This window comes from Temnothorax longispinosus, chromosome 3 (assembly GCF_030848805.1).
Source record: "Temnothorax longispinosus isolate EJ_2023e chromosome 3, Tlon_JGU_v1, whole genome shotgun sequence".
Taxonomy (NCBI): domain Eukaryota; kingdom Metazoa; phylum Arthropoda; class Insecta; order Hymenoptera; family Formicidae; genus Temnothorax; species Temnothorax longispinosus.
The window spans coordinates 2385376-2406166 of NC_092360.1; the positions used below are offsets into that span (position 1 = coordinate 2385376).

Sequence of the window (20791 nt, forward strand, 5' to 3'; positions counted from 1 at the left end):
GCATAACGCGATTACGCGACATCGATGGATCGATGTGCGCTGATGAATTTGCGTGCGAATAAGGCAAGGGGAAAGGGACTGCCGATGCCCTACAGCTGCGCTCGAATTTTGATGAGTAACGATTCTATCAAGCATCGTCAAGGAACGTTCGAGGTGTTAATAAGAAACTTCGGTGAACAAAAGAAGTTAATTAACACCTTTAGCAGCTGCGTGAACAACCTATCGCACATAAATTGAAAAGTCTTGCAAAGAAAGTCATCAACGAGAGTATAGAACACTTAAAGGGTCACTTTCAGTTTCTTCGCATTACAAGAATTATTTTAAAACTGATTGCTTACTTTCTTTGAGACTGTTCAGAAAAGCATTCAGTTTATTGCAACAAAATTGTTTACTCTGTCCAAACTTTAATTCATAATCCTTTATATAATAAAGTTAAATATGTTATAAAAAAAGTGGATTACTTTTTTGATAAATTATTAATAAAATAGCAGAAACTTAACTGATTTGCTATTTTTATCGTAAAAAAATCGTATTTTAAAAATTCGCCTTCTATCGACAGAAACAAAGCTATTACTCATTGAAATAACAATGAAAGTGAAGCGGTTTGTGACGCAATATCCAAACGTAACGATGATTGCACAATTTTCATTTACACACATAGTATTGGCAAGATCGCTAATTACTCATTAGCAATTACATGAAATGCATCGGAAAAGATCGTAATTCCCGCGCCACCGATGAGAAACTCCGATTTGTGTTAGTGAGGCAATAGCCGGTTTACAATTTACTATCCTGCATATATCACACGTGCGATTGCCTGCAATGTCCACCGTAATGAAGCACATATAAAACGACGAATAGAATACATTTGAGTACTCCGACATCGATCAATAGGACATAGCTCCGTTCTACGCGGAGAATGATCCATTTCACAATACTCTTATCGATCATTCTTAATCCGCTCTACTGCTCCGACCTGTACGGATATCAAACATCAAAAGATTCAAATGGAAATGATTGCAACAATTGCTCAAAATAAAACCGATATTTCCATACCAATACAATCAGTCGCACAAGTGAGATTCCAACAAATATTAATCATAATGAAAATAATAGTCCATAAAATTATCAAAAAAAATCTATTGTTGAAAAATGTCAATTTTTAATTTTGTTCTGAGATCGATTTAACGTTTAACGACTGAAGATTAAAAATAATGACAATTTATTTCTTTTTAAAATTTTAATTATTAAAAAAGGAAAGATATGATATATGTAACGAACTACCAATATAGTTTAAAATACTCCAATCCATAAATATATATAATAATAAAACTGTAAACAGATATTATATCTATTTGTGCATTAGTATATAATTTGTATAATCTTTAAGATGCAGTAAAATGTGTATACACATTGCTCTCGAATTTATATATCTTCTAAATAATTAAATTGAAATTTATCGCTGGTTTCTCTCTCTCTCTCTCTCTCTCTCTCTCTCTCTCTCTCTCTCTCTCTTTCTATCCTACACTCTAATATCCGCGAGTATTAACCGTTATATCCATCTTTCGTTTAGAATGAACTATTAGAGCCGAGATCCGTAAGGCTATTTCGACTCGGTTAATAATCCGCGAAGCGCTTTTGGAATTCAGGTTTAACAAACGATACCGACGCTATTCGCGTCGAACTTACGAGTACAAATAAAGGTGACTGAATTATAGATGGTCGACGGTATTAGCCGTTCGACCCGCGTATAGCCCTCCGAATGCTCGTGCGGTAAATTGAAACGTTATACCGCTCGGAGGCGCGACTTTAATCCGCGCCAGCTCGTCGCTGATTAATGCCATCAAATCGAATCATCCGGCTGTAGCTGCATCTTGAGGCTACACGCCAAGGCTCTCTTCCTGCAGTTCTTCACGAGAGATGATTGCCTCTCTTCGCACACGGTATCAGCGCTCTTCTTTCATCTTCGTCCCGCGAGCCCGTGGGAGCGGCATTACCCGACCGCTTCTTAGTTTGTGTGCATGCACGCAACTCGCATATAACATCCTGAACTGAAAATCTATGAATATCTGGCGTAAAGGGGTCGGCGAATATCGCCGATGTTTTCACATTTCATTTTGGCACGGCTAATAAATGTCAGCGGTGTTTCTGACATTTATGTTAATTGAAAGAGATTGATTGACATATTATTTATGATTAATTATTCGCGAAAAAAAAATACATGAAATGAAGCGAATAACGGAATAATTTATACTTCTAAATTGATGATAGAAAGCATGCAGTGGTTCTTTTCAAGAGTGTATGATTTCAAGAAGAAGATATTTTTTGGGTTAAGAGTCCTTATAGACACCGAATGTACATTGCCCATTATCGTGGACACTTATACTCGCAAATACGGCTCGTAAATAGGTGCCAATATTCGCGCAATAGCGAGATTGCACAAATATATTTTGCAACTTGCGCCACCGTAGCGCCGTCTGCTTTTGAACCGTAGAGCGCGCGGACGTTATATTAAAGAGAAACGAACGAAACGAGTTTATGGTACGGAGAAGTAGTAGGAGTCGTGCGAAGGAGTATACGCTGACCGATAGATTGCGATATACAAATATTATGCCAAGCGCAATGGAAGAAAATAGCTTTCGTTTGAAAATGACTGCCTTAGACTGGACCAGAGTCAAATAATCGTGACAATTGCATGAGAGACGATGATTACTTAACCGAAGCCCACGTGGAAACGTGCCGAGGATATCGCGACACCCACGTCGAGCGAAAATAGATTTACCTAACGACGTTCGAGAGTGTGCGGAGCCTCGAGTGAATTTGACTAATATCCAACGGAAAAGATAGGGAGAGAGAGACTAGGAAGAATCGTTAACTCGTGAGAGCTGCGTAAACATTTACGCGGATGAGTAAGTTTTAAGACTGTTGGAAAATAAGTGCAGTATCGTGTACCTTCGTAATATCTCGAAAGATAATGCGCGCGGCCTATCGTAATTTCGTACCCGGAAAACGTTGTTTCACCGTTATTTTCATAAGAATAAATTAATAATTTTTTTTTTACGCAACAAATAGAACCGTTTGTATACGATCCTGCGCTTGCAATTAATTTCCGTGGAATAGAAAAATATGCGGAATTAAATAATGTTTAAAAACGATATATCGAAGTTTCGCGGTAGTTATGCTAAATTGCACGATTGAATTCGATATAACTTTGATAAATTCAATTTTCCGTACTACAAACATGGAAAAATCTATCTTACGTCAATCGGCACGTTTTCATCGCGGTGGATAAATATAGTGATCATTTTTGTGTGCTTATATATCATAGAAAACTCGGAACTCATTGAAATTATATTGGTTTTAATCTTCGCTATAAAATGTGTGGCATAAGTGTGGAAAAAATATTCGTGACTAGTTGTATTATCAAGATGTTATTTTAAAAAATTACAGAATTTTTTATATTGGATTTTCTATTCATTCATTTCTTGACAACAAAAGATTAGTTCGTTCTTTTCATCTGTCGCCACTTGTTCACGGTATTGTTAATAAATCTCGCAATTTTTTGAGAAATATGGAGAACATTCGGTTGTAAATACAGATCACACACACATACGGTATCATTATTTGCAAAATGACAACGAACATTTGTACAACACAAAATAACATGATCGCAACTAATATCTCGCCGTGCCGTGACCAGCGGAGCAGACAAACGAAAGGAGACAGGAATGACGGAGACGGGACTATAGAAGGAGAGGTAAAATCCGCGACGTGGAAACGTCGATACAGATTTCCGTGGAACTTGATCCCGGTATCCCGGCATTTATTCCACTTGTCTCTCGAATCAGTCACGACGATCTTCACGATCTTTCGTAGGTGCATAAATCACGCAGAGAATACCCGCGGCTGTTCCGTCTTGCGGCGACCTTTCGATCGAGCACGGGTCTCGTTTGCGGAATTTATTGTCTTACATCACACGAAAGCGAGCGTGTAATATATATATATGTGTGTGTGCGCCGGTCTGCCTGTTACGCCGAGGAGTACCGGCTGTTTTTTTCATTGTGTCGTCATCGATGTGATCCGACGCCGTCACGAAATCGTCGATGTCGTTAAATTGATGTTCTATTAAAATTCCGATATCCGCGAGAGCGCGGACGCGCCGCGCCGAGCCGCGCCGAGCCGCGCGCTGTCTTGGCCGTAGAGCCACGGCGTAAAGGCGCGAGGTTAAACGATGGACAGGGCGATAAGGCTAATGAGCTGTAACGATCCTTTCCCCGCTTTATCCTCCCCCACCGGCGGCGCAGTTAACCTTTTATCCGTGCGCGATTTTCAAAGACCTTGTTAAACGCCGACTTTCTCCGCGAGTGCTGCCTTGCCTAATTTCTTAGTGCCCGAGGATTGGACGAGCGTCCAATCGCGTTTATGGGCGAACATACGGATAATTGTTGCGCATAACCCGGGGTTCTCCTATAATTGGTTGCCCTTTATCGTCCGCCTTAATAGCGGTTTGTTGAGAATTAGATAAAAGTCCCGTCCCGTGTACGCGCGCGGCGATAAATACCTATATGCGTTCTGCTGTGTAATTTACATTTGCAGAATATACCTACGATATAACTAATTGGATAATGTTTAGCACGGCGACGTAGATTATTATTAAGTCCTTATAATCTGTTATTTCTGTGTCAACGGAATTGCTCGCACGTCTGAGAGCCACGTATCTAAATGACCTCGTATATTACATTAAAGGATTAAAAGAAAAGTTTATCCCGCATTTTCAAGGCTATCATAAAGCTCGGATAACGATTTAATGGATACGGAGGCAGAATGTGATAATTAATGAACATTACATTAGCATATTAATCCTTTACACGACTGTTCGCGTATAATTTGTAACAAGGAATTTTGCGGGGTGACGTCTCGCGAGACGGGGAGAATGGGAAAATGGGTGGAAATAATCACGTTCTTCCTGTGTTTCACTTTGCATCCCCCTCGCTCAATGCCGGTAAGACGAAACTTCAACGGCAGCGTATTCGCACGCAACTCGCCTATTTATCCCACTCGCAATCGACGTACGCGCGCCCAGAATGCTCTCACATAATGTGATTATGCTAATGGCCAATACGGCCGAAGGAAGGCGATATTGGGATATCCCGTGTCACACTGCGATCGACAATAATTATCGAAAATGACCCATCAATCTCACTCAGTCTTAAAAAAGCCCGTATATCATTATCAGAGACGGATTTTAGGTCGGACTTTTTAGAACCCGTCCCATTCTTATGTCATGACATGCACCAATTATTGTACGTAATTATTTTAATACAATATAAAATTAAAAAATACAAATTGTATTTTTTTCCTACATACCAAAAAAAAATTAATATATATCTTTATAATATTATTGTCTATACAAGTGTGTGTATGTGTGCGTGAGAGACAAACCACCAGAGAGAATAAAATAATCAAAGTTAACATTACAGTACTTATAGACTTTTCCTATAGAAAATTAACTTATACCGCTAGCTGTTTCAACGATTTATAATTTATATGAATCTTACTCGATTTTATTTCGTTGATCAAAAATTCTTATTCTGATATTAAATTCGCTTTTGATTGCTGTTGGTTTTAATTTCTTCCGAGTTAAAATAAAAGGCAGTTTTGTTCATGTACTAAATGTAACCGGTGCGAAATAATCTACGTACATGCCTAAATGGTAGAATTGTAAAATTTATCTGGCAGAACGGAAATCAGATAAGACCGCCGCATCGCTCGAGAGGCGGTATTCGAGGTATTCTCCTAGAAAATCATAACAGCGAATCGTGGTAATTACTTTACGTCGCCGGTAACCACGGGGCTGTTGCGTTTCCGTAAACTACAATTACCACTAACTCAACAATGGATACAGCAAAGATTTAGCCGAACCGCTGTTTTTGTTGCGCAGCGGACCGTCAGCTCGGCAATTACTACGCGCTTGGGTATACTTTTGAAAACAGCCATCTGCTTAGTGAAAGTAAACGTGCAATCCTACCAATTTCTTCGTGTCACTTTTGCATCGCGGACGTCCGGCAGGCCGTAATTTGTGCAACATGTATGTATGTACACATATAAGTGACGCGGGAGAAACATGAAGATAGGATGTCCAGGCGGACAATAGTTGCCGTTTAAATATCGCAGCGTATAGTTCATCGGGGTAGGGCCACTTATTATTTGGTAACAACTTGTTGTTAACGTCTCGCGCCGTGCGTAACGCACCGATGCAGTCGCGAGTGGAAAACGAGGCGTGGAGTTTCAATATTTGCGTAAGTATATTTTACAATATATACAGGCGGGGGGAGGCCGCCTCACGCGCGTTTACTCGAACGTAACTCGAAGGCGCGTACCTTTTTCTCGCCCTGTTATGCGCCGCACGCTCGAAATCACTTCACATCTTTTAACGTACCGCGAGCGAATTTATGCGCGCATCCACTTTGGCGCCTACGTGCATACTGCGGACGAGTATATGGCGGACAGAAATACGAATACGTATTCGAGAAATCTCAGACAGTTTCCACTGCAACCCGGGCAGGCACGGGTATTACTTTGCTGCAAAATTTAAACGATACTTAAATAGGGTGGATAAAATCGGGGCATTAATAATTCGTGAATGATACTTGAATGAACGTGACGACGCTGTATAAATAACGATTGATAGGGTAATTTCATATATATTTTAATTATGCATCAACAACACTCTAGTAAAATGTTCTTGTCCTAATTACATTGATAACGTAATAAAGATGTATATTAATATTTTGAAATCGTTGTACATTTAATCTCTGCTTGCTTTTATTTACTTTCAAGAGAAAGGATAATAACAATAATTAACTTTATATTAATGAAATAAAGTTTAACGCGTGACAGGATATTTTGAAATTACCTTTATGCTTTTCTTCGATAAAACGTAATGTATATATCTTTATATGTCGAACTTCGAGAATGAACGTAATACGCAAGATTCAATAAATAGTGCCATATTTTCCACCGCAATTAAAGCAGCAAGCGTGTTTTAAGGTAAGATATACCTCGCTGACGACGCGAATGATAACTAAGGACAAAATGAGCATGAAGACAATTCCGCCGAAAGCCCAAGAGTCCGCGGATATACCTTTTTACGCCTATCGGTGAAGTTTCTCCTCGAATCGGCGGTCTTATCACGGGAAGGGATACGTAAAGTGTGCGATTTAGCGAGTGATATCACGAAACCTGCGTAAGGCAACTTTTACAAACGTGATATAAGTGGTGAGGATTAAAGCTGCAATCCGACTACGCGCGTGCGTATCGCGACTATTCCCACTAATATAGTTTCATTAATATTATTAATACTTTTTGCTATTACCGTGACTAATTAAATACGTCTTTTGGAGCAAACAATCTCTTTCGAGAAAAAATTATAAACACAAAGTATCTTCTTATCAGGCTGTATATTCGCTAATAAGTATCATGCGGAACCAATGTACCGCGCGTTTGGATTAATAAAGGAAATCGAACTGAGGCTGAGAGAGGCGGAGATTATAACGATCGACAAGTCTCAGAATTAAGCATCGGCGTTAATTGCGTTCAATGTTTTTTACTTCCGATACTACCTGGTATCATAAACCTGATATCCGCCTGATATAAAATTGTTTTTTCATATTGCATTTACATAATTACCATAAATACACATCTTATTCTGAGTTATCTACGGTAAACCTCTTCTTATCTTCATATATATATGCATGTATATATACATCAAGCTAGAGTTAGATATTTTTGGATTAAGCAGCACGTATAAACTCGAAAATATCGTTGCATGAAATTAATTACAATCTGTAATAGTAATAATTATTTAAGTCTTAATTCAGTCTTACTTCTCCTACTGATAAACGTAATTATTGAAATCCATAAACTAGGTTTTCAGTTCTTCCTCGTAATGAGGTTCTTCCTGAATATTTTTTTTCTCTCAGAATTACAAACGTGGAAGAAGTTTTAAATAATATTAAAACTTGTTCCGTAAATATCTTTTCGAGCTTATTAGCGTTAATTAGTTCCGTTATTAATACTACTTAATCCATTAAATCATTTTTCGTCGTCTGTCTCGCATCGTCGTATCAAACACGTCGCAAATTATGTCGAAACCTTTTTAATTTTTCGCGAGAAAAATGTTGGAGGTGTTTGAACTACATCGTCCATCACTTTTATCGGAATGTGGAATATTTTCCGTAGAAGCCCAAGATGGGAAACCTGTCGTGCGCTTTTCTGTGCACGAAGATGAGAGCGGAGGGATCGTAAATCGCGATGGCTGCTTCTAGGTGAATGGGGTATATGACAGCATTGGTAGGAGAATGGCGCAAGGGAAAGTCATGACAGAAAACAATCTTGATGGCATAAGCCACTTGCCTTCGGTCTTCCGCTAGTCTACGAACTTAGCTTTTTGAAATAAAATAATTTTCTTACAGAAGATTGAGCAATATTAGTGATTACTCTAATAATCTTTTTATAACATTGCACGCAATGTAAGTGGAGAAAAATAATTATTCCTATAATAATATAGAGTATATAGTGGACACACAGTTATTATGTAATTAAAATATTGTCTAATTAATCGCAATTCTGCAAGAGCATGCATTGAAACTTACAATTCGTCAAAGATGGATGAAGTTTTCTCTAGTATCTGAAATTATAAAAGAATATAATTAATATCATCACATATACACACATACACAATTGATAATCTACATATATAAACTACAATATGACATATTTATTAAAAAATTGGTATATTGTAGGTACGGAATAATTGAAATAAACAAATGGTTCCCTTGTACAGAGATATTGTCGTGCCGGTACTCCCAATGTGTCTTACAAATATGGTAATCGTCGGATCGAGGGCGATAAATCAGTCCACGACAAATGGGAACATACTTATGGCGACACTTTCTTTATGCTAATTCTCCAAGTAAATCGCGCATTCGCTGTGATCCGCCGTTCTTTACCGACAAAAAGCAGTCGTAGGCAAAGCGCACTATGCGGCAATATTGCGACAAGACGATAGGAGGTGACGTGGGAGAACGGGCATAGAAGAATGCGTAATTGTTTTGAAAGAGACCGAGCTTCGTCGCCGCCGCCGCCACCGCCACCGCCGTCGTCGTCGTCTTTCGTGTGGGATGTGTGAAAGGCGGCCTAGCCTGCCGACGCCGAGCATAAACGACGAGGACAGGTTTCGTTTCTTTCGCTGTCCACATATCCGCCATTCCGACCTCTCTTTTAACGCGATCCCGGCGCATGCACAAGCGCAGAAATTGTCGGTCCATAATGGATCTGCACTGAACGTGCAATGTAATTTTCGATTTATCTTGAAGCTAAAACCGATGCTTAATCAGCGAATATTCTTATTGGAAAATAAAACAATAGGCATATTATTTGATAGAAAAACTAAAAATTTGTACAATAATTTATATAAAAATACGATGTGATTATTTTACCTTCTAACGAAGGGACTCGAGTTGTTGCATTTTTTATATTATAAATGTATAATAAAATGGTTTTTTGTAAAAGTCTTTAACTTCTTTTGCAAAAATTTTGTAGTATAAAAATATAAACTTTCAAAACTCGAATTAATTTGCAGCTAATAACACTAGATTGAATTGAAGAATCGACACGCTGATATTATCATTAGTCATTCCAGCGGAAATTTTATTCAGAGTTCTTGGAAATCTTATGAAATCCCCTGTGATTAAAAACGGAATAGATAGATTTTCTCATTAAAATTTTCCTGCATTCTCCTTTCGAAATGCGCCCAAAAACCGAAGAACTTTTCATCTAGTTTCTGTAATGTTCAAATTCATGGCGAAATCGCGGAGATATTCTAGTAAGGACGGATTTTCCACCGCACGCATATCTTTCATCGTTGTATTCGTTACGTCGGAGCCATTCGAAATTTTGAAACAAGATGTATTCTCGTTCGCGAGAGGCAGACAAGTGGAGGCATCAACAATGGGGATTATCAGCATTGGCTGATCCGACTTCAGGTTGATATTGGTCTCTCGAGCCCCGACATATTGTAATCACGCGGATATATTGTGCTTGTGCAATGCACGCTCGTCTCTCCCAGCATATCTCTCTCTCCTCATGCTACACTATCCGCCAACCCACCCCAAGGCACCCTCTTTTGGTCTCTTTCTTCGTGTTCGTCCATTTCCCCCGGCCTCTATCTCCGGCGATCAATGCTCTCCTATCCTACCGATAACTCGATAATATTACACGCGAAAACCGCTTCCGACGTGCTCGCCCAGTCAGCGAGCCACTTGTGCGAGCAAATAACCAGTTATCGGAAAACCGATTTTATTTTCGAGGAGGAGCGGTGGTCCCAATTTTTTTTTCTTATTGGTGCTACTCGTCCTTCCTCCGCGTTCGATCTCTCGCTCTCCGATCCTTCCTTCTCTATTTTTTCTTTGGCTCTATACCATGTACAGTAGAGGACAAAGATTGGCGCGATTAAGGTTGAATGACGCAATTCTCTTTCTAAACGCGGAATTGCGACAATGCCTCTTTTGTCAATCCCTTGATTCCGTAGCTATTCTCAAATACAGTGAAATTAAAATTATTTAAATACTTTCTCGATTGTAGTCAGTATTGTATCTTTACAGCTTGTATCTTTTTAATATCAATTTCTGTAAAAAAAATATTATGTTTCTAATATATATAATATAATATTAAACGTAAACATGTGTTGTGCATGTTTTACGAAAATTACCTTTTAATTCAATCGTTTTTTCATAAATATTTGTACACGCATCTACTTCTACAATTTTTTAGATACCGGGTTGAAGTTTTGCACACAAATAGAGTATCATAGAAAGTATGTTCTCTTCCAATTTTATTAAAATCCGTCGACCGGTATGGATTTTAAGGGGATTTTCACTTTTCAGAAAAGCGTGTTTTACGCTATACCTTTCTCAATATTTGAGATACCGATCTATTTCTAATTCTATTATATTTTTCAGTTTTTTCTACCCTTATTTCATATATAACTCTTTAAAATTTAATTAATCAGTTCTTGAGTTATAGAAATTTCAGTAAACTTTGCTGTTTTTTTTTTTAACAGAAATTGGTAACTCCTTTTTTTTGACCATGTGTTTTAGGTTCTAAAAGAATCGATGATAGAAAGGAACCAACAGCTCTCTGAATTGAAGGATCTTTTCGGCTATTTAGAAGAACATCGTTCTTTGAAAGGTTACGACGGTTCGAAGACATCACGGTGAGTTTGCATTTTACATGATATTTTTCATGAGATATATCAAAAGCTAATATATTAATAGTGTGAAAATTTATCAATAAACGTTATCACAATCTTAGGTAATACGAAACACATAATTAAACATGTAACGAAAAGAAACATGATAAAGCAATCTGTTTCTCAATATGAATAAAATTTAATTTAATTAGATTGATATATCTTGCACGAGATAAACTACATATTTGTGATTTATTTCTGATTATAAAAATTAATTCTTTAATCAAAATAATTCGTTTCATAACACATAAAAAAGTTAAAGAAACTTATGACGCATTTTGATTAAATTTATATTGCATTCATATTTTGTGTCACGGAGATATATGTATATGTATGTGCAATTTTGTAAAAACCGACGCGGTTATCCGGGATCAAGACATCAACGACATAGAAAGGAAAGAATCAATCGTACCAATTGAAGATTGATTACGTCGGTGTATCGACGACCGAGATTTAGCGCGCCGCGGCAATGCAATTTCTTTGTCGTCTTTACTTTGTACCAGGACCTTTGCGCCTCCCCATCTCCAACGCATCCTGGATCAATCCTTTCTCCTTCGATACCGGATCTACTGTGGGTTTCGCGACAAAACGACCCAAGCGTTTGAACAGTTTGCTGCAAGATTGATCTCATACCTTTTTTGCCGCATCAGTCTTTTTGATACGTTATTGCTTCTTTTCCACAATCTAATACCTCAAATTTATGTCTTAACTTAATGCTACATATCTACTTGAATACCTTAGAATAACTTGCAATAATTGTAATAATCTCGCGATGTTGAAGAAAGGTCCATGAATATCAATGTTAAAAATAAATAGTCTATAAAGAGTAAAATTATTAAGACATAAAATGACTACAAACTTAAAATAAGTTTACAATCGATTAGCCATTCATAATCTTCGCTTCTCGAAAAAATATTGTTCTTCTATATATAACGACATTTGGAGATTATATAAGGAGCAAATTAGATCCAAGATCGCTGATGTTACCACCTGTTACTTTCAATTAATATCAATTAATTGCACTCATGTATCGCGATTAGTCAGGCCCGTCTCTCAAAGAAGATATCGTAAACCTATTTCCGGCAGCGGTATAAATACTATTATGTGTGCGTGAAATGCGATTGATTATCTGGGGATTGAAAGAGTATATTTAAACGTGTCTGATATTTACAAAATATAGATCATTGATAACTAAGCTGTTGACAGTAAAAAGTTTTTAAAAAATTAAAACAACTAAATTGTATTAATTCTTATCATGCTAATCCTAATATTTCTCTGTCTCATATTTCGTAATATAGCTATACAGAAATTTTGAGAAGGATTTTCAGCTAATTCTGATGCTAAATCGAAATTCTGATAATCTGTATACAAAATCTAAATTGCGTAATATTGAACAGTAAGCAAAAAAAATCGTTAATGTGTGAAAATGTATAATGAATTAATATGACGATTATTTTATTAATAACTAAAAATGTTAATGCAATATTTTTATATAACAAATTGTACAAGAAAGTTATTTAAAATAACATAAAACTTATAATTAAAAAACAATACTTTTAGAGTTTAAAATAGTGTAAATAATAAAGATAATAAAAATATTAAAATTGATTTGAATGTTAAACATTAATGTATCTTTCATGAATATAAAAAATTAAGAATATTTAGAATAAAGTTCTTTTAGTTATCAAGATTCGGTCGCGCTTTAAATAAAATATTCTAATAAGACACTAATTTACATTCTCTTGGTTTATTATGTTTTTGCAACAGAAAATCTTGCTTAAGCATATGAACATATCAACTTAATCTGACTTCATTATATTTCTACCATGCGAAAGTTTTAACTATGAATACATTTGCAACTACATACTGTCTGGAATGTCTTTATCGACATAGCGCCTATTGTGATCTGCAAGATTTTGCGATAAGAACAATAGAGTTGTAAAGTCGTCAAGCTGGAATTTACATCGAGATGTAACGTAAATGCAAAGTATTATGTAAAGAGTTTTATTATATCATTTGCTTTATCGTGCGCATTAAAATTCCGGTAATTTTTTACTGCTACTAGAAAATTTTGTAACTCTAATATATATATATATATATATATATATATATATATAATTTTTTGTCTTTGGTAAAGGACCCCGAACGGTCATGGGGGGTTTTGGCTCCCAGTCAAATTTAACAATAATATAGGATAATGTAGTTTATAACATGCTGATAAAAAGTGTCCATAGGCACCAAGCCCAAAAATGGACAGTTTCCGAGATAAAAGGCATTAAAGAGTGGAAAAATGAGAATTTCAGGTTTCAGCTAATGGCAGTTTGCAACTGGCGGAATGCCATGCTTTCACTAAAACATTTACTTGATTGCTGGATGAATTATACTTATGCACAGTATGCGTGTTCACATAGTTAAGTCAATAATCAAACCATACGTAATATAATGTCATTGCATCGAATGACATGTATGCAACATATATAGCAATAAGCAAGAATCATTTACTTATTTAATGTTAATTTTTGCAATGTATGAAAAGTACAATATAATACTACTAAACCGACTTGTGAATTACAGTTATTATTGTACTTTTCATACATTGCAAAAATTAACATTAAATAAGTAAATGATTCTTGCTTGCTATATATGTTGCATACATGTCATTCGATGCAATGACATTATATTACGTATGGTTTGATTATTGACTTAACTATGTGAACACGCATACTGTGCATAAGTATAATTCATCCAGCAATCAAGTAAATGTTTTAGTGAAAGCATGGCATTCCGCCAGTTGCAAACTGCCATTAGCTGAAACCTGAAATTCTCATTTTTCCACTCTTTAATGCCTTTTATCTCGGAAACTGTCCATTTTTGGGCTTGGTGCCTATGGACACTTTTTATCAGCATGTTATGAACTACATTATCCTATATTATTGTCAAATTTGACTGGGAGCCAAAACCCCCCATGACCGTTGCGGGGTCCTTTACAAAAAGATCTCAAATATAAATATATAAAGTCTTAAAATCCAATCCATGTAAAATTTCATAAAAATTTCACTGCAACAGCAATATTCAATTTTTGTCATACAAATGTACCGTACAGTATTAATATTTAACTGTTTATAAATGAAAATATCTTTAGCTGGTGATTTTAATCGCATGGACTTTCGCGACATAGATACGCAATAAAAATTATTTACAGGGTCATGCAATTTAAACGCATACGTGTACGTATGCCCTCACCGTCGATAACATTTTCGACGTCAGCCACGTCAACTCGTTTCTCTCGAACGTGCGCATAAATCCCTTTATGAGCGTTGTGTCACGAATTCACGGCTTGTCGCCGATTTTATTGCATGGCAGATTGCTCGGCGTAGTCGCGGCTTTTACGCCGCTGGATAGAAGTAACGAAACTTCCGGCATTCCATCTGACGATACGAGCAGGAGAGAGAGAGAGAGAGGCTCCGAACGCAAGGTGCATACGCACGGCGCGGCGCCGCGGCGTGTCGAACGGAACGTGCGGCGTGTGCGCCAGACGCATAGATGCGGTATAAATGCATATCTCCGGTAATGTACGGACCGTCTCGAATTTAGCCCGTCGAAGCGCGTGACGATATTCTTTTAACGGCTTGAGTGGCTATATGTTATAAAGTCGATATTTCCGTATTGATAGGATGCTTACGCGCGCGACCTTACAGACGCCTTGATGGTCCCTTTTACGTAAGCTTTCTTATGTGTCGTCCAAAAATTTGTTGATAAATAACTAAAATGAAAATTAAAAAAAAGTCCGAAACCAAGAAGGATTTATTGAAAATACCTAATAGGATCAGCTGTAGTATCGCCGAGTCAAGATATTAGAAAAATAATATTTTTATATTATAAACTCTGTGTGAAACTTCTTAATATTTAGTTCAAATGGGAAAGAATTAATTTTGTCTACAGAATGTAGAGCAGTTTTATTTATCGTAACTATACAAAACGTGAGTTAATCAGTTAATGTTATCTACTTTCGTGACATTATATTGCGAAGGATGTGGAATTTTTCTGTTTCATACGTGCGTTTCGATATCAGACGAGGCGATGGATACAGGGGACCCGCGTGACTCGAAGCTATAATTCAACGCTGTGATAATTGTCGCGAATTAGTCCTCTAAATCAGTCGTATACCCTTACATTCTCCGCCTCGGTCTCTCCCACTCGTACTTATCGCCGATAAATGGCGGCTCTTTCCTTTCCCTTGATCGCGTGATCGTTTGGCGTAAATAACAATTAAATAAAACTCGAGGTACGAACTCGCCCTCATTTCCTGTCTACTTTTTCTATCTTTAGCCACTGGTGAATTATACCGCTGTCATCATAAATCCCACTTATCCGCGATACGCATAATGACTGATAATTAGATGAACCATCAATTCGCGAGAATTTCGTCTGATCTCATTTTGCCACTTTCCTTGTTCTTTTTTTTCGGAACAATGTATTTCTATATTTATAAAATCTTTGTTATCTCTCTTTTAAATGATATTATTAGAATAACAGATTTTTAATTATAATTTAATAATGATCGAATATATAAAAAAATTGCTGATATCGGCGAACAATGATATAACGATATCACGAATGTAAGAACCTAATTAAATAGATGATGGATCGTTCCAACGTGCCAATTTATAATAAATCTTACATTGCAATTCCGGATAATATAGATAAATTTCTGATAATCGGGGCGGAGCGATACATTTTTTTCCAAATCGGGCGATCGGATGCAGGTGTATTACAGGTGCAATATACCTGTCGCCAGGTATGACCGCGGACATGGGGCAGGTGATTGCCGACAGAATTATTCCTTTGTGATCTAGAATTGATCTTGATGAACTGACCTTGTAATACATATATAGGCGTCAAATTTTGATGTTCCTTCTAATATGCCTATAGATACAATCGTTATTATCTGAAATTTATTCGTAGTGCCGACGTGGCACAAATGCTGCTCGCGTTATATCATCGACATGTATATTAATTGCCAACATCCATAATCTCGATAAATGGTAGATAGAAGGGTGGTAGGAGCAATTGTTTTATCTGCGACGGAAAATGCTGATTTGTGCATAAAAGGCGATTACACAGTAAAAAACATTTTGTATTTGTGTTAAAATTTTCCTGTGTAGAAAGTTTTTTGTTAAATTTCTGACACAGTTGTATGTTAATTTAACATATCGTTGTTGTGTTACTTAACTTTTCTATGTTAAATTAATATTAACCATTTTTAAGAGTTAAAATAACACAATTTATATATATAAGTGCATGAATTCTTGGTGATATATTTTATATGTTAAAGTGAACAGATAAATTGTGTTATCTTCCTTTTTATAACAATTACTATGTGTTAAATTGACATAATTCTTATGTTATTCATCAAAAAAAGATCAAAACTAAAAATAAATACTTCTCTTAAATGTTAAAATAACATCTTATCTTAATTACATTTAACATTATAGAGATGTCAATTTAACATAAACTTTGATTTCTGAAAGCGTCTAAATGTTAAATTTTTATGTTAATTTTTTACATATTATGTTTGTTATTTTTTTACATATTTGCTTTATGTTAAGTTGAGTAGATAAATTGGGACATGTGAAATGTGTTAAATTTAACACAAAATTTTTTATTGTGTAGAAAAAAAACCTGTAATTAATGTATATCCATTGCGAAGAACATTCATATTAATGATATGTACATTATTGGTTGTTATATGAATATCTGAATGTGAAATATGTTGGAAATATATGAGGAGACACGCATGCGCATAATTTTGAATATCGTCTCGTAATTGAAATTATACATATATTATACATATACGCATGTTTTTTCGTTCTTTATCCGAAGCATTCGTGTTCTCATTCATGTTCTTTTCTCTCACTCCCCTCTCTCTCTCTCTCTAAATTCTGGCAGTAAGACTGATTATATAATCCTCTTACCCCGTTTCACTTGAAATACTCAACCATACAGGTGTAAGACATGTACGTAACGGATTCCACCTGCAACACGACCAGCAGTTAACTCCTAATTAAGAGTATATCGCTCTTTATCGTTGATCGTTCCGTAGCGATCCGCCAGACGCGTACTATTCCGCAGAATTTATTCACACACGTCGGCTCGGGTTTAGCATTAGACGCGATGTGGTTGTACACGTTAGTTACCGGTGCGATAAGAATCAACTTCATTTTCCCGCGTCGAAGTCCTTTTAAATGGAAACGATTTTCATCGTGCGGAGAAAATGAGCGAACGCTACAGTTCTTTATGGGGGAGATTAATTTTAATGAACGCCACGAGCAATACGTAGACGGAGGGATACTTCGTAAGACGGGAGACCGCGATTTCTGGCTCGGTTGTACGTACAAATCCGTTGCCTGTGAAACAATTATTATTCCTGGCAGATCGCCTGCGTTATTGAGCAAGAACGGGACTTCCGTCGGGGAATCAGATACCGCCGCTCGCATGTGCAACGCGGCCAGATGCGCACACCTAGGAATCTACCTATCCTCTCCACGTACCTGCCTGATGCCTACCTGCCTGCCTGCGATTCCCCGCGTGCATCCGTGTAGGAAGCGCCTGTGCACAGATTACAAAGTGGATATTGGTTGCACGAGCTGCATTCTCTATGATCTGTGCCACAGTGCAGATGGACCAAGTCTAAAGCTATCTCCACAACGGCCGCAAACGTAACGATTTTTTAATTAAGCTTTCGCAAACGCAAAAATACGCAGGTGTTAAAGCTTTGCAAGTTAGTTTTCTCATCTTCCATCACATAGATTCAGATAATTCTTTTTTCTCGAGAGATTCGTGTATTTTTATCTTAATAAAATAAATCGCTCGAATTTCATGAAAAGCGTAATAGCATATGACAGTTTTTATTTGAAAAAAGTATTTTGCGTATTTTAAATGCTTTCGTTGTGAGCGTAGCCTGCAATTAGAATCGGCCGGCACATGTGAGCTCTATCGGAACGTAGAACGAGAGCCTATGGAAATTGGCAATTATCGCAACCCATAACTAAAGGTCTTAGTCGTGCGCTGTATCGAGACATAAGGTCTGCACGCAGTGTCGGAGGTCGGAGTGCAGGGTCATTACGCAATAATTAGAAATTAAAAAGCGCCGCGCGGTGTCTGCGTTCCCCCCCCCCTCGCATTAGCTATCTCTATCTAATGCACCACCCTCCCACGTTAGAGGTCCTCCTTCATTTTCCCGTCCGGTATATTTCGCATCGCGGTTAGTCCGTTGCAGTTAAGCGTATCGTCAGCTGGCGAATTGCAACGATGTCCATACGACAGGTTAACGAACCTGCCGCCTACTATATACATCCCCTCGGTTTTTATCTAATTTCTTTTACGATGCAGAACATCGAAGAGGAGAGGCAAGGACATGAAATTGCCGTCAGAACTGCATGCAGGTAGTAGCTGCTGGTAAACATCGCTTGAGGAACTGACCTTCTCCTCTTCAAGTCTCATTATACCACGGTTTATCTTCTTGTGGCGTAATGCGCGGCCGAATGAGAGATCGATGGCTTTCAACGGCTTCCAATAAATCTGCATTCCGTGCGCATAACTATTCGCTGCTTACAAGCCTAATGTCACAAGTCATATTTGATCGTGTAGACGTATTTCGTTACGTGATTTTATCTAAAAGTAAAATGTATCACTGACTTATATTAATATAGCAATCCGATATTTTGGGATATTAAAATTAAACAATAACCAAATTTATAAAAAAACAATTTATTTTATGTCGCATTTTATAAAATCTTACGTTAAGAGAAACATATTAAGCAATAATTTAACATTTTATGGATGGAATTTATCTACTATTATTTTATCAAATACTTTTTTGGTTTATTATAAGATATCAATCGTATATCATTTTCTATAAATAGACATAAAACTTAAATTGTATATTAATTAATTTTACTTTTAGATAGCAAGTGTTTCAGGATACGTGAAAATTCGTTCGTTGTGCTTTCTAATCTATTGACTCATTGCTTAATAGACAAACATGCTCAACATGTAATATGCTTTCGCCAAGACGTGGCGTTAATCTCGATGCTAATCTTCCTGAATAGTCTGTAGGTAGTAAACAACTCTATGATTTATTACAAAAATGCCCGCGAAATAGGAAACCATACACGTGCTGGCGCATTTTCATTTGTTGTGTACAGTACGAAAGGCTCGCAGGTTACAGGAGTATCCATCTGTCCATGGCATGGTTTTCATGTGGGAAAGAACTCTCCTCATCGCTCGGAGTAACGCCCAAGGAACTGGTTTCTACGCCTTCGCCTTCTCCTCGTTCCTACCTCGGACCTTTCTCCTTCCTCGCCACGAGAGAAACGTCTCCGCGGATTCTGGATTTTATGAGTTTCTAATGAGAAGGGATTGCATTAGTATGCAGTGCAACCGCGTGAATGATATGTTATATACCCTTCATGCGTTGCACATGTACCAAGACGAGACATCAAATTATTTCTACCTCTTCGACAGATGGAGAACGCGTCTCGAAGTATTATGCCTCCCAACTTTCTGAGGCTTCCGTTAAAAAGCCGAATGGCTTTGATGGTTTTGATCAATGAAATTATAAATTTGTTCATAACATCGTCGTCGTTAGTAGAAGATAAACGACTAAACTCCGCCGCGAAATATTTATAATGCTATGGGAAGACTGTTGCAAATTAATTCCCGTACTTATGAGGAATAATCATTCCTTAATATCATATTCAATTATTTAAAAGAAAGATTCGACATATAATAGTCTTTCGCAAATTCTATAATATCTTTTCAAAATGTTCCAAATGGAACAGATAACAGATAATGAATTATATTTTCCAAATTTTTTAAATACTTTTAACATGTTTGTTATATCAAAAATGTAATTTTAAAATAAGAATAAAATATCAATATAATTTCAGAAAATTATGACAGAATTAAGTTACTAATTAGTGTAGAAAAGTACTTTTATCGAAAGGTTATAACATTAGCAATATTTATAAATTGTAATTTTGTATAAATTTTAAATTAGAAATAATTTTAGAAGACTCGAATGATTAAAAATTAATAATTAAGTGAAAAAAGCACAAGCCGGGAACAAGATGTTGTTTTAATCAAGTCGAAGTTAGACAACTTAACATATGTATCGACCTGACATTAAACCTCAGTACAATAATATATCAAAATTTTATAGACGCAGTGAACGCATATCACATAGGTATTTTTATCGCAATATAATTTATATGGATCTAAACAGCTCATATCTTATAATTAAATTGTCGCGAAAATAAAAACAGTAAGTCGACAAGTAGAAGTAGTTAATATGGTAAGAGGACTCACACATGGTGTTTGATGTCGAGAATGTACACTGTAAAAAAATTCTGTAAAATTACAACTATTATAGTGGGTAATTTTGAGACCCACTATAATAGTTGTAATTTTACAAAATTA

The 20791-nt window shown here is 36.6% G+C and overlaps 1 protein-coding gene across 1 annotated transcript in view; it reads left to right on the plus strand.

The window, feature by feature from the left end:
- The window catches only part of Mesr6 (misexpression suppressor of ras 6), a 618760-nt gene that overhangs the window by 488748 nt on the left and 109221 nt on the right, over positions 1–20791 (plus strand). The window contains exon 6 of the mRNA XM_071772461.1: positions 11160–11275. Coding sequence (XP_071628562.1) covers positions 11160–11275 — 116 coding nt within the window. The remainder of the gene's footprint in view (positions 1–11159; positions 11276–20791) is intronic.